The 14628-nt window shown below is 55.3% G+C and overlaps 1 protein-coding gene across 1 annotated transcript in view; it reads left to right on the top strand.

Annotated features, from left to right (window-relative positions):
- URB1 (URB1 ribosome biogenesis homolog) overlaps positions 1-14628 on the top strand; it is a 67904-nt gene that overhangs the window by 35517 nt on the left and 17759 nt on the right. Inside the window, exons 21-30 of the mRNA XM_059164587.1 lie at positions 602-781; positions 2012-2867; positions 4007-4208; positions 4898-5084; positions 6930-6988; positions 8506-8699; positions 9722-9832; positions 10092-10155; positions 12089-12260; positions 12744-12846. Coding sequence (XP_059020570.1) covers positions 602-781; positions 2012-2867; positions 4007-4208; positions 4898-5084; positions 6930-6988; positions 8506-8699; positions 9722-9832; positions 10092-10155; positions 12089-12260; positions 12744-12846 — 2128 coding nt within the window. The remainder of the gene's footprint in view (positions 1-601; positions 782-2011; positions 2868-4006; positions 4209-4897; positions 5085-6929; positions 6989-8505; positions 8700-9721; positions 9833-10091; positions 10156-12088; positions 12261-12743; positions 12847-14628) is intronic.

Raw genomic sequence — 14628 nt, 5'->3', positions numbered from 1 at the left:
CGTGACATACACAGGGCCGTGAGGTCCCCCCGTAGTTGGGGAGTCTTGGCTGCTAGTTCACGGCCTGCCGCTCTCTCCTGGACTGCTGTTTTTTCCTGCAGCAGACATGCAGAGGTGGGTTGGGCACCCATTTTCTGCAGGCCTCAGTAGCCTCACAGAATCTGGCCCCCTCAGCACAGCTGTCCCCCCCCAGACAGCTGCAGACCGGGAGCCGCCATGGCCGACCCTGCTGCTAGGGCCGCCGCCCATCAGGCCGGCCTCTCCCCACAGCGGACTGGATCAGTGCACAGCCAGACCCACCGTCTTTCATAAGTTGTAATTTTGTCCTTCACTGGTGAGCTTTCTGTTCCCAATGTGGTTTACAGAGTTGCGGTGTGGGTTTCCCTCACCTTGGTCAAGATAAACCCCCGTGCTTCAGCAAGGTTAGGGGGCACATCTTACTGGGAGAGGAATTTGAGGTTCTTGGTGTTTTATGAGGAGTTGCCACTCGAGCCTGTTTCTCTCCTTGTTTCTGGTCACGTGGGGACGGGGTAGTCACGGTCATGGTGACTTCGAGGCTTTTCCTGGCCCCCGAGCAATCGTGCGGCTCTCATCCTCACAGCTGGGCCGAAGCGCAGGCCCCGCCGTCCTGCAGCTCCTCCTGGACCTCCTCCGGCGCCTGGTCGTCCACTGTGTGCAGCTGGATGCACAGAACCAGCAGAAGTGCGAGGCTGCCCAGGCTGAATCCGACCTCTTTTTGGACATGGACTGCGTGGCCTCGCTGGAGCTGGCTGGTGACAAGGTACTGTTGCTGTCCTGCTGTGGGTCTTGTTAGCCTGTGCCTGTCGCATCTTGGACCCTGGCCCTCCCTTTCCTTCTGATCCAACATGAGGACATGTTCGTTGTAGATAAATAAGGACAGAACACTGCAAAAGAGACACTGTACCCCCCAACTTAGCCCCTGACCCCTAACCCCTGCGCCTGCAGAGAAGCACGGTATAACGTGGCGTGCAGCTTTCCAGTTGCCTTCCCTCCAAGCAGTTGCCCTCACACCGGGCAATGTGAGCATCTTGAGAAACTGGGAACGTTCTCCTTTGGAGCAGTAGCGGCCTGGGTCGAATGAAGGCTGGGCGGTGGGTGCGGCCAGCCCGGTAGCTCCAGAGCGGGAGCTCATGGCTTTGGGAAGCAGCCTCCCCCCTGCTGGGGACCCCCAAGATGCCGCTGACGTGGGGCCAGGGTGTGTCTTTCTCTCACCACCCTCTGTGTTCGCTGTTTCACTGAGCTTGGGAAGCAGCCGCGCTCTTCACGCCACGCTTCTCACGGATGGCCTCGTCTGATCTCTTTGGTCACTCTGAGTGCTGGGATTCGTGTTCCCCATGGCGGCTTAGAACGACTGGATCAGATTATCCTGTCACCCGGCAGGGGCATGCAGCCGCTTTCCGCTGGGTGGTCTGAACACAGCGGGGGTCAGAGCTGGTCCCCCGGGGGTCGCTCAGGGCTCAGCCTCTACCTGCATGTGACCTTCAGTTCCTGCACCTGGGCTCACCCAGCTGCTTGATCCTCATCTGCCATTCCCAGATGTGGGGTCTCTCCTGTGCCGTGACCCCGCTGCTCCTGGGATGCCCGTGTCCCTCAGTCAGACAGTCGTCAGAGGGCAGGGCCACTAAGCAGGAGCCAGGTGACCGGCCTTCAGCACACTGGGCGTTGCTGCGTAGCCAAGCCCCGTTGTATGATTGATCCGTTTGTTCAGGCTGAATTGGTCAGCCCCTGCTGGTGTGGGTGGGGCACCAGCCCGGTCTCCATCAGCGTCACAGTCGCCCTGGGGGCTGGGGGTTGTGCTGGTGGGATGCACTGTGGTCAGGATACAGCTTTGACTAGGCTTGGGTTGGGATGCTGTGGGATGGCCCTGAGAGGAGCGGGAGAGCTCGGGCTTGCGGATAGAAGGCTCAGGGATGCTGTTGTCCGCCCTCCATCCTACAGCGGGCTGGCCCTGGGCCGTGTGTGAGGTCTGTGCCTTGTCGCTGTATTTCAGACGCTGGAGGAGGTGCTCATGGCCATCCTCAGACACCCCACGTTGGAGGGCTGGTTCCTGGCCCTGGAGCAACAGGCCATCCCGCCGCACGCCCTCAGCCCTGTCCTTGTGAAACTCCTGGCAGCCCACCTCAGCGCCGGGGTCCTGCAGCTGCTGCTGGCCAGCGCCCCGGTCCTCCAGCGCACGGGTCAGCGGGGCCTGCTGGCCAAGTACTCCGAGGCCATCACTCAGAGTGTGCTGAAGGAGCTGCGACACAGGAGGACAGGCTCGGCTACAGCGCTGCCGAAGACGCTCCCGCAGCTGGAGGCCCTGCAGGGGCTGCATCCCTACATGGAGGGTGCCCAGCTCCGAGAGGTCACCCTGGCCCTGCTGAGCCTGCCTGAGGCCCAGCTGGTGGCCCAGCGGCTCCCGAAGTCTCCCGGGAAGGAGAGACACCTGAACGCGCTCGGCAAGACCCTGGTCCAGCTGTTGGCCAGCAGCCCCCAGGACCCGCTGCAGAGTGGCGAGCTCCTTTGGGCCTCTGAGTTTGTGAGAGGCCTGGGGGCTCTGCTCCCCGCGCTGGCCGTGGACGAGCTAGACGCTGTGTTGCTGCACACCCTGCAGAGAGAGCCCGCGCTGGCCCCTGCCGTCGGGGTCAACGTGCTCGACTACTGCCTGGCCCGGCGGACGCAGGTGGCCCTCGGCATCGCCGCCCTGCTCCTGCCGCTGAGCTGCACCCACGTCCTGCGCTTCGAGCTGTGGTGCGCGCGGCCCGGCGCGGGGCTCTGCCTGCAGGAGCACCTGGACGACTTCCTCCCGCTCCTCGACGCCTACCTCCAGGCCAGGACGCAGGGATGCTTCGCACGCCCGGCGGGAGGTACGGGAGCTGTGGGCTTTGGGCAGCCGGCGGTGCTAAGGCAGAGGGCCGTTTCTGACCTGGAACTTCCATGTTTGGGGTGTGGGCGAAGTTCTTTCCCCCCCAGACACTGACCCAGCCCTGGAGATGGAGAGACAGGAGACATTCGCACTCACCGCCCCACATCTCAGCCTGTGGTGTGAGGTGCTGCCCCCACGCTCCCGTCCACCCCAAGTCCCCCACGGGAAGCCAGGGTGGGCTGGGTCGAGGAAGGTCCTCCCCGGGGCAAGGGAGGCATTCGGGGTGACCTCCCTTTGTCCTGTTCCTTGTCCCCACCAGCAGTGGTGACAGTGATGCTGAGTGGAGGCGGCTTGGGCCCAGCCCCCGTCTTCCACCTGCAGGCTTTCGGGGCTGAGGCACTTTTTATTCATCTGGAATTACTTCATTTTTTTTTTTTTTTATTGTGTATATGAATAATTGTTCACTTCTTGCTTTCCCTCAGGGTGTCATGACTTCATAGCAGCAATGACAGACGGTTTTTAAAAGTCATAGAACCTGCTTTTATCAGTGATTCCTCTTTTTTTTTTAAGATTTATTTACTTGAGGGGCATGTGGAGGGGGAACGAGAGGGAGGGGCAGAGAGAGCGGGAGAGAGAGAATGTCAAGCGACTCCACACTGAGCAGGGAGCCCAGCGGAGGGCTCGATCTCACAACCCAGGAAATTGTGACCTGAGCTGAACCCAGCAGTTGGATGCTTACCCAACTGAGCCACCCAAGCGCCCCCTTTAGTCAGTGACTCTTGGGGCACTTCTGACGTGCCTCTCCCGTTCCCATGCCTTTGAGGCACGAGTCCTGAGTGAGTCCTGAACTTTGGTCCTCAGAGTCCCATGCCCAGCTTGGAGCTAGGCCTACGCTCAGGGCCGTGTCGGAGGCTTGACTGCCCAAGGACCAGTGACGTGCTGGGCAGCGTTTAACCAACTGGCCTTTGTGTTTGCCGGTCTCTGTGGCATCCGTGCTTCTGCCCTGGCCAGCCTCAAGCTACGAGCGTGACCCCAGCCAGTCACAAGTTCCTGAAAGTTAGCCGTGGACTCTGTGAGCTGGTACATGCTGGTCCCGGACACAGCAGCATGTGACGGTTTTTCCTTTTTGTCTCTGCCTAGTGTCCTCTGCTGTCATTCCTGTCTTGAGGAAGGCCCTGTGGAGACGGCTGCAGACCAGGCTTCTCAGCACAGAGGGGCCCCCAGTGTCCGGGCTGCATCAGGAGGTCCTGGCCCAGCTGGTCCCGTTTGCAAAACCCAAGGACCTTGCTGTCCTCGTGGACCATTTGCCCAACTTGCTGCAGATTCCAGGCAGGCATGAGAGGTAGGAAGGCTTGTGTCCATCTCTGCTTCACTTTTCCCAGTAGTTTGTTTTTTGTTTTGTTTTGTTTTGTTTTGTTTTGTTTGAAGATTTTTATTTATTTGACAGAGATCACAAGTAGGCAGAGAGAGGAGGAAGCAGGCTCCCTGCTGAGCAGAGAGCCCAATGTGGGGCTCAGTCCCAGGACCCTGGGATCACGACCTGAGCCGAAGGCAGAGGCTTTAACCTACTGAGCCACCCAGGCGCCGCATCCCAGTAGTTTTTAAAACTAGTGAAAAGTTGCCGCACTGCTGTCATGCCCATCGATGAGAAGGCACCTCCTCCAGGAAGTCTTCCTCCAGCCATCCTGCCTGGAGCGAGCACATCTCCATGAGTGGATGGCTGGGTCTGATGCCCTGAGAGCAGCAGTTCTCAATCGGGGGTGATTTTGCTCCCCTCCTGGGGACAGTTGGCCACGTCTGACATTTTTTATTATCACAACTCAGTGGGTGGGCAGTAGGGGTGGTTGTCACTTCTGGCATCTAGAGGGTAGAACAATGACCAGGGCAGCCAGGGACTCCGGTGCTTGGGTGCTGCGGGGCAGTGGGACTCAGGGCACCTGTCCCAGGTGGCCCACTGTAATATGAGGGACAGTTAAGCTGGAGGCAAGTAGGCCATGCCCCTGACTCTGTGCCTTTTGTCCCCTGCTGCAGTTGGAGTGTGGCCGACTCTGTGTCGGCAGTGCTGGAGGGGTCGGCTGGAGAGCTGCGTGCCTGGAGGACGGCTCTGTTGGAGTCCTGTGTGAAATGCCTGATTGCGTCTTTCAGTGGGGGCCAGCATGACCATGACAGCGCCCGGGATCAGGAGCGGCAGATGCTGCTGAGGTTCCGTGAGCTGCTGGTAGGTGTCTTTCCTTTCCGTGGAGAGCCTGACTGCACTTTGAAGGGGAAGAGTGGAAGAGACAGCAGAGTTCACAGCCGTGCTCCCAGAACTAGCGGGAGATGAGCACGGTCAAGTCCGAGAGGCAAAGCGGCAGCTGGGGGAGGCCCCGGGACCGTGCACTGCCTTCTTCCGTGAACAGATGTGGGATTTGGTTAAGCACGCTTCACTTCTACTGAAACGGTTTATGGGGTTTTTTTTCTTACTTAGTCTGTTAATAAGATGACTTACTTTAATTGGCTTTTGGTGGTTAAATGAACTTCACATTCCCGGGATACACCTGCTTGATGGCAGTGTATTACGGTTTTTCCATATTATTGGATTTGATATTTTATTAAGATATTTTAATATCTTTTATTGGTGATATTTTATTAAGAATTTTTATTATTTTATTAAGAATTTTATTAAGATTTTATTTTTGATGGTGATATTTTATTAAGAATTTTTCCTTCTGTGTGCATGTGGGGTATCTGTTTATGATTTCATTTTCTGGCAGTTGTTCTTTGTCAGGTTTTAGGATCGGGTAACACAGCCCTGAGAATGAGTTGGGAAGTTTCATTCCAGGTTTTGTATTTCCTGTGAGCATTTTGAAGCATTGCTTTCCTGCCTTCTGGCATACGTTGTTCTCGATAAGTCTGTCATTCTTAACCTTTGTTCCCCTCCCTTAGGATCTTTTTTTTAACGTTTTTTAAAGCAACGTGATCGTGATGTGCCTTCGAGTAGTTTTAAGATTCTTATGATTGGGGTTTCCGGCTCTTCTTGCCACTGTGAGTCTAGAGCTGTCATAATATTTGGAAAGAGTCAGCTCTTATTTGTGGTCATTATTCCCTTCTATTGAAGCATTCTTTTAAAAAGAATTCTTTATTTTTTTGCACAGGAATAACATCTTGAAGCATATGAATTATTCCTCAGTGCATGATATAAAATTACACTAAAACTCATAAGGTCTGTGACTTGTGTTTAAAGTCTGGACCCAAATTTAAAAAATAATCCTCAGGAAAATAACCCCAGGTGACAGTAATGTGATAAATAGATTCATAGATTATAGATCAAGCAGTTTGCTTACCTTGTATCAAGAGACTTCGTAACCCGTATCTCAGCCTTAATCCCTTGTTACAGGTTTGTGCATTCAAGGTTTCTAGAAGCCCAAATATGGCAGAACGAGGGGGGCACATGGAACAGCCCAGCCTGTATTGTGAAATACAGCTCCGTGTGTGTGTGTGTGTGTGTGTGTGTGTGTGTGAAATACAGGCTGTTAAGCGTGGGGTTTAGTGTTAACAAATGCACATAGACCTTGTGCCCACACTCCTGTCAGAGATTTTCATCATCCCACGAAGTTCCCTCCCTCCAGAGCACCCAGCCCTCTGGTCTCACTGGGCGCCGTATTTGGAGATTTTCTCCACCTCAGGGACTGTGGGCCAGTACTGGCCCTGCCCGTGGGGCAAAGGTCTTCCCCTGGGGAGAGGTGCTGTCCGGTATGTAAGCCACGTGTGTCTGGCCCTGTGTGTGATGTAGGCCACAAGCGCCTTCTGAATTGGTGGACAAAGGGAAAGGTAACAGGGCTGTCGGGATATTTTTTCCTGCTATTTGGTGACCATAGACACGCTAATGAAATGACAGAGCTACTCACAGAAGTAGTAAAACAGCTTAGAAAAAAATCCAAGAAAGAAACAGCTGTGTGCTTTTGTGGCTTGCTTAGGTCACCGAATTCGTGTTTCCTGGACGGCTCTCATTTAAGCTCTGTATTTTCAATTTTAAATTAATTGGAGATGACCCCTGAATATTTCTTGCTTCTTTAATTCACAGAGTTCCCTTAACGAAGTTGATCCCGGTGATTGGCAGAAATTCGTGAAGACTGGACTCAAGTGAGTCCGTTTGCTCTGTCGGGGTGATTCAGCGTGGGCGTGAGCGTGCGACACTGAGCCCACGGGGTGTCTCATCCGCATGGCATCCGGGGACCACGCGGCGCTCCCGGTTCACAGATGACGGGGTGTGGGATGCCGGTGCGGCTGGACGATTTGCCCACTGACATGGAGCTGGCTTCTGGAGATGATGACAGAGGAGGCCTTTTAATTTTTAGAAACCAGAAGTGTGCCGAGAATAGTAGAGCGGCGCCCAGATTGAATGAGTGCCGACAGCTTCCTGTGTTGGTCCCGGCCCTCCTCCCTCCCCAGAAAGCGTCACTCTCCTGAGGTCAGGCTTTGTCACTGCCCTGGGTGTTTTCCTACCTTGGTTGCATGCCAGCCTGTCTCTAAGCAGTAATGACATTATTTTAGTTGGCTTCATTTCCTGTACCAATGTGTCTATCGCTTATGTGGTTTTTTTTTTTTTTTTTTGGAGTTACCCAGGCTGATACACACAGATCTCAGCCCATTTGTTTTTGCTGCGCGGTGGGGTCTGTCGTCAGCCCCCGCCCGCGGACGTCTTCCTCCCGCCCCCGCCCCTCCCATGCCCGCAGTGAAGGCTGTGCACCCCCTCGTGCCTCGTGCCCGGTTTTCTCAGGGAGGGGCGCTCGCTGGTGGGGAGTGTGGCCACAGCTTCGGTTTTACTAGATTTTTCACTCGCTGTCTACAGTTTCCGAGCTCCCCTAGGGCGCGTTTTCCTCACACCCTCACTCACACTTGATAGGGTCAGACTCTTCGGCTTCCAGCAGTCAGGTAGTCCCGAAACTTCCTCTTGTGCCCCTGATTTTCTCTTCCCTGATGAGTCGCCACGTTGAAACAGAAAAATACTGTCCCAGAGGAGAGAAAGACGTGAAGGCGGGTCACAGATCAATGACCCCCGAGGATTACCATCATGAAATGGTGACATTTCTCCCAGGCTTTGGCTAATGTGTATTTCTAGAATGGCCCCTGTATGTTAAGTGATTCTTAATGTCAGTGAGTCCCACATGATAGAAAAGCTGCTTTGTTCGAGAGCAGGATGCTCTCATGCCTTCGGTGGGTTCTGAGGGTTTAAGACCGAGGAGGCCTCTGAAGCCCCGGATGGGGTTTCCCAGTCGCTGGACGTGAGGAAGGAGGGAGGCTGCCGTGGCGGGGCGAGCTGAGTGGTCTTGGTTCAGGTGCAGCACTTTAGTCAAATAGGAGGTTGGTTTGGTGTTCGCACTGCAGGAAAATGAACGCATCCTGTCCCTGTTTTCAAAAGTGCTCCCTGCCGCACGTGGAGGGCTAGGAGGGTGATCAGGCGAGTGTCCAACAGTGACCGTAGTGGGATCAGCATGGGTAGATGGCTGTGCGCTGTAGAATTTTCACCTTTATGATGTGGTAGAAATTTATCTTTGGAAAATGCCGAGAAAAAGGTTTTTTATTGTCTTCTGTGAAATAAAACTCCCCTATATGAAGCTATCCCCCCCCCCCCCGCATCCCCGATGCTTGCCTCCTAGATTTCGGTATCAGGACCACGCATTTTTGAAGGCCCTCCACGCTGCCATACAGCACCTGTATCTTCCAGAAAACTCTGTGTGCGCGAAGCTCATCCAGCTCCCCGTGGTCCACATGATGCTCACGCAGCACTCTCTGTTTTTGCCGACTCTGCTGAAATCTGAAGAAGAGGAAAACCCAGACAATCAAGTAAAAGGTGACCCCCCCCGCCCCCACCGTCCCATTTCAGAAACAGATTTTATTTCTTGATTTGTGGCGCTCGCTGTGCACCAAGATTTACCACCGATGCGTTTTCAGAGCTAAGGAAGCGTTACCAGAATGGCGTTAGGGTATTTTGTTTCTCTCAAATCCAAGCTCAAGAAGTGTTTCCTCTGACTTCGGGCCAAGCAGCAAATACAGACTTCTTTTCAAAGTCTGTTCTGGCTTCTAGAAGTCACGTTTCAGGTCTTAATGTTCATGCCATGGGCAAGTGTTAAAATCTGGGAATTGGGGGAAGTTCATTGTGGGTCTGCCCTAAGAGAAGCTGTTTAGTTGTGTGAAATGCTTTAATCAGAAGATTGAAACTTTCCTCAAGGGTGAAGAGTTTGAACGTCCCAGTTAACAGTTCCCTGCCAGGAAGCTGTCAGAAAGGCCAGGTTCTGGAAGCTCTGCCCCAGTTCAGTAGGGTTTATTTTAGCGCCCGTGACCCCGAGTTTGGTGTAGGCTGCGGGAGAGGTCAGAGGAGATGGTCCGAAGGGTCCTGTCCCCTTGAAGCCATGCTCTGCTTAGAGACAACATGAACGTGCTTAGGCCGGTAGACGTCCCCACGGTCGGTCTGTGACCACAGCTAACTGAAGAGAGCCGACCCCCGAGTTGCTGGAATGCGGGTAGGAAAAGCACGAAGGCCCCGCCGTTTATTTCGGCAGGAGTAGAGCTGCAGAGGTTGCCAGTACAGTCTCGGAGCTGCTTAAGCTTGAAAATCTTTGGCGGCTTCAGGTGTGGGAGGGGGAGCGAAGAGAGCGGTGACAGCCTTGCCGAAGCCCTGAGGAGAGACATGGTGGTGAAGACAGGCTGCTTTTAAGAAGGGAAAAAGAGGAGGCGGCTCAGGCCAGAGACCGATATTGTTCAGAGAAGGCGTTTCAAGCATTTAAATGTTCCCGAGATGCTTCCTCTTCTACTTCTCTTCTTGTGCGCACATCCTCTTGCGCTGCTGCGCAGTTCAGTCTTGTTTCCTTCCAGAAGCGCTGGTGGATCTGATGTTCGTGGTGGTGAAGATGTGTCCCTCTGTCTGTGAAAGCAGTCACTTTGCGGTGCTCCTTGGGGCCTATGGTGCCACTCTCAGCGTCCTGGGTAAGGGTGTGGGGTCTGGGTGGGATGGCCAGGGAGTGTGGGGACCAGGCAAGTGTTGTAACTAGAGGGTGTGACCAGGGAGTGTGACGGCACCAGGCAGGCCCTGTGACCGGGGAGTGTGAGGGGACCAGGCTGTGTGACCGGGCAGTGTGAGGGGACCAGGCCGTGTGACTTGGGAGCATGAGATCAGGTGGTGTGACAGGATGGGAGGACCATGTGACAGTTCAGCTTTCTAAATGGGCCTTGGTTTGGCTTCTAGACCAGAAGATTTTACTTCTCCTCCGGGCGTATGAACAGAATGACCTCAGCCTCGTGAACTTCAGGTGAGGTTGGGCCTGGAGGGGCGAGTGGCAGCCTTTGAAGGCGCCGTCCTGAGACTTGGGGAGTGTGTTCCGACAGCAAGCTCCCCAGGTTTTCTCTCGTACCTTTGTGGTTCTCGGGGAGAGCTCGATGGAGGGGGCTCCCTTCCGTCATACCCCGGCTCCCGCGGAAGGCCTGGCCTCACGCTCTAAGGATGGTCCATGGCCATCCCTGAAGGAGCAGGCCTGAGTGAGGGGCCCACATGGCGCTCTGTGGGCGTTTAGCAGGCAGCCCTCATGCCAGCACACCATGCCCGCTTGACTGATGGATCCGGGGGGTCTGCTGCTTGTCCGCTTCCCCTACCCGCCAGAGAACAGCCCCCTGAAATAGCTAATTTATTTTGTGACTCGAATGACTCCTGCTGCCCTGTGCAGAAATGAGTGTGTGTTTGGAGTTCAGTTTAGAAGTCTTCGTTAAGTAGATGTTCACCTGAGCACTTGCTGTTTGACAAGGCACTGGGCCCAGCGCTGTTGGGAACACCTAGAGGCGTAAGACACGGTCCTGCCATGTCTGTTAAGGGGAACAGTGACTGTGAACGTAACTCTTCCGTAATTGGCGTTTGGTGGCGTGACCCAGCTGTCAGGGGAGCTCGTGGGAGTACCGTCTCCCGAGGGGGCATCAGGGCAAGCTCCGTGACCCGGTTGGCACTGGAGGGATTTGATGGACGTGAGGGGTCGGTGGAGGAGCCTGGGGACACCACGTGGAAGGACCAAGGTCGCCATGGCGGGGAGTTGGGAAAGTCAGCACGTTCCTGGGAATGGTGAGCAGCTGAGCTGTGTGCATCACGAGACAAGCAGAGGGAAGAGGTAGCGGGGAGGCCAGACAGCCTGGCTGGTCGGGACTGTAAGGATCAGACTGAAAGACTCTCATTTCCATCCAGGAGAGAGACAGCTGATAGACCTTTGGGGGCAGAGAAGTGCTCCCCGTCAGAGCTGGGCTCTCACGGAGCACCTTCGCCAGTGGGGAGGTGGGTGGGCGGGAGTGGGGAGAAGAGGAGGAGGAAGGGGAGGCGATCTCCGGGGCCGCCGCAGTGGGTGTTGGTGCTAACGGGTTCAGGCGTTTACATGGTAGACTCGAGGCAGCGACGGCCAAGGCCGTTGGGTCAGGCCTGCGGGGCTGGTGGCCGCCTGTGACTCGGGAGGGGTTTGAATCCGGAAGCCTCACGGAGCAGCCGGGATTCTCCAGCTGTGGCCCGGCATCTGGACTCTGGAGCCAGACTTCCCCGCTTGGCATTGCAGCTCTGCCACCGTCCAGCTGGGCAAGTGGCCAGCTGAGCAACTTCCTTAATCCTCCCGGGATCGCTTCGCCCGTTTGCAAAATGGGGATAATGATGGTACCCCCGTCCTGGGGTTGTCCCACAGATCCAGTGGGACTGGTAGATGGAAGAGCTCCGAGTAAGGCGCACGTCGTAATGATGGTACCCCGTCCTGGGTTGTCCCACAGATACAGTGGGACTGGTAGATGGAAGAGCTCCGAGTAAGGCGCACGTCGTAATGATGGTACCCCGTCCTGGGTTGTCCCACAGATACAGTGGGACTGGTAGATGGAAGAGCTCCGAGTAAGGCGCACGTCGTAATGATGGTACCCTGTCCTGGGTTGTCCCACAGATACAGTGGGACTGGTAGATGGAAGAGCTCCGAGTAAGGCGCACGTCGTAAGCTCCGTGCAGGTGTCCCCCCCCGCAGTCACCCGCCCCCATCCCTGCTAGCCTCTCCGCCACGCGCACCTCCCCCTTTGTTAGGGGGACTAGATGGCGGCGCTCTCGTCCCGTGCTCTGGGCAGTGCCTGGCGTGTGCTGGCTGTTTGGCAGAGCTACCCTTGCTGGCCATTGTCCCCGTCGTGCATTCTGTCCCGGGGGGAGGCGTGACCCGTCTTTGTCATCCCACCTGGCTCTAGAGTCCTGCTGTGGGGCCCCGCGGCGGTGGAGCATCACAAGACGTGCCGGAGCCTGGGCAAGTCACTGTGGCAGCAGCCGAGCGTCGGGGACATCCTCCGCCTGCTGGATCGGGACCGCATGATGAAGACCATCCTCCACTTCCCCCAGAAGCGGAAGCTGCTGCCCCCCGAGGTGCGGGGCTGGGGGCAGAGCCAGCGGGGGGCATTCTCAGCAGCAGTGGATGCTTTCCTGCTCGCCCCGCTGGGGAGTCCGTCGGCCCCCTCGGCTTCAGCATCCTGTGAAACACACGCGCTATTTCTCTTACGGGCTGTTGACATCGCGTTCCGTACAGTTCCAGCTGTACACAGAGGGACCGAGACAGGGCTGCCGTACACCTGTCACTCCGCTTCAGCCGTTATCGTCACTGGCCATGCCCATGTCCTTCAGAACTGCCCTGCACACACCCCCCGAACCCCGGCAAAAACACTAGTTTTTGCAAAATGGGGATACAGATGCCAAACATCCCAAACGTAGCTGTTTTGTGTTAGAAGCGCTGTTTTCTTATGCTTTTGAATATTCAAAGTCATTTAAACTCTAGATTAGTGGCTAAGCACTCATGTGTTTTTACATTTATGAGTCCAGACCTCACTTTCTGTTTGTTTTGGGGTGTCTCAGGATGCAGAGGAACTGATCTTTAGAGACCGAAGCACAGTGGATCTCAATGACCTTTATGACCCCTGCTTTCTCCTGCATCTCTTCAGCGAGCTCACCAGGCCGGGTGAGTGCGGCCTTCCGCGGGCCAGGGCGCGGGGCCGGACCGGGACGTGGGGCCGGACCAGGACGTGGGGCCGGACCGTATCAGCTTTCTCATGGGGGTGACTACCATGGTAACAGAAGTTTGTTACTCATCCTAGAGTATCTCCATCCGCCTTCCTACCTTTTCATTCCAGAGATTTTTAGAAGAGTAACAGTGAATGTTTTGAATATACAGTGACTTAAAAAAAAAAAACAAAACAAAAAACAAGGCCATTTATAATCTTAAATCCTGGGAGTATCCTTTCATCCGTGCTGGGTTTTTCTAATTTTCAATGGCAGGAGCCTTTTCTGAATTGCCACTAGATAGTGATCAAATGCCACCAGGTTTTCTCTTTGAAAATGAGGGAGAGCCTGCCGAGCTCGGCTTTTTGTTGGCGTAAGTGTGATTTTGAAGTTAAGTGTCGAGTAGCCGGAGGGCGGGAGTGTTTGTGAGCGAACGTAGGCGGGACACAGGACGCGGGCTGCGCATGGGCATGGCGGGTCTCTTGGTGTGCGGCGTTTTGTCACTGGCAGACGTGTCGTGATACCTCACTGTGGTTTTCATTTGCATTTCCTGATGGCTGACGGTGTCCAGCGTCTTGAGGTTCGTCGGCGCTCTGTATGTCCTCTTTATTGAAATGTCAGGGCATGTGGTTTGCCCATTTTCTAATGGGATCTTTTTTCACGTTTTTCCCCATGAGGTTTGGGGGTTCTTTATATATTCCAGGTACTCGTCCTTTGTTGGGTATGTGGCTGGCGAATATTTTCTCCCAGTCTGTAGCTTTTGTCATCCTCGGGACAGAGCCTTTCACCGAGCCCAAGTTTTTCATTTTGAGCAAGTCCCATGGATCAGTTTCTGCTTTCATGGATCGTCTGTGCTGATGCTCGGGGCCGGGAGAGTCCGGAGCGGCTCGTGACTGCTCCTCGTGGGGCCTCCCCTGAGGAGGCCTCCGCTGGTGCTCAGTGAGGAGCAGGAGGGTCCTCTGGTACTGCCCCCCAGCCCCCTCTTAGCCTCCCCGACAGCGTCACCCTAGCAGGGGACTTGGGGTCCCGTCTCACAGCCTGCCGGGCGCCACACCGCGCCTTCGCTGGGGTGGGTGGGAGCAGGGCCGCGGCCTCCTCTGAGGTCTTCAGCTGGGGCGGAGCAGCTACTGTCCACATTTGGTCTTGCTAGGCTACTTCTCTTCTAGCCTTCCTTCTAGAGCCTAGAGAGAGCAGCCTTTTCTTCAGGCTTTATCAGTGCCTATTGGTTTCCTGGGCTGCTGGCTTCCTCAGCTCAGAGTCTGTGACACCAGGGGCAGAAGGAGAACACGGGGCGCTCACCTGAGCCCCCGGCTGGTCAGCTTCCTTTCCACCTTTCAGTGTCGTCTTACATCTGTCCAGGATTTTTCGTTTGTGCTTACTGCTAGAAATAGAGAAACTGTGTCCACTTCATCTTCCCAGAGCTATGTATCTAATTTAAGTGATTTTTAACATTAGCTGATATATTCACAAGTTCAAAATTTAGGTGGTACCGGAGGGTCTGCGCTGAAACTCTCTTCCTACCCAACCTCCGGCCTCTGAATATTCAAAATCATTGAATTTCCCCTCCTCCAGTGGGAACATGTTAGCTGCTTCTTGCAAGTGCTCCCGGGCCCAGCTTGCTCCCTCGTGGCCTGTCGCAGCGGCAGTCAGGCCTACACAGAGGGCACCGGGGGCGGGTGTGGGGAATGGGGCAAGGCCTGTGTTCTGTGGCTGTGCCCATTGGTGTGGCTGGTGTGATGCC

The sequence above is a fragment of the Mustela lutreola genome, chromosome 2, assembly GCF_030435805.1.
Source record: "Mustela lutreola isolate mMusLut2 chromosome 2, mMusLut2.pri, whole genome shotgun sequence".
In the NCBI taxonomy this organism is placed as follows: Eukaryota; Metazoa; Chordata; class Mammalia; order Carnivora; family Mustelidae; genus Mustela; species Mustela lutreola.
This window is presented reverse-complemented; position numbering and strand designations above follow the sequence as displayed.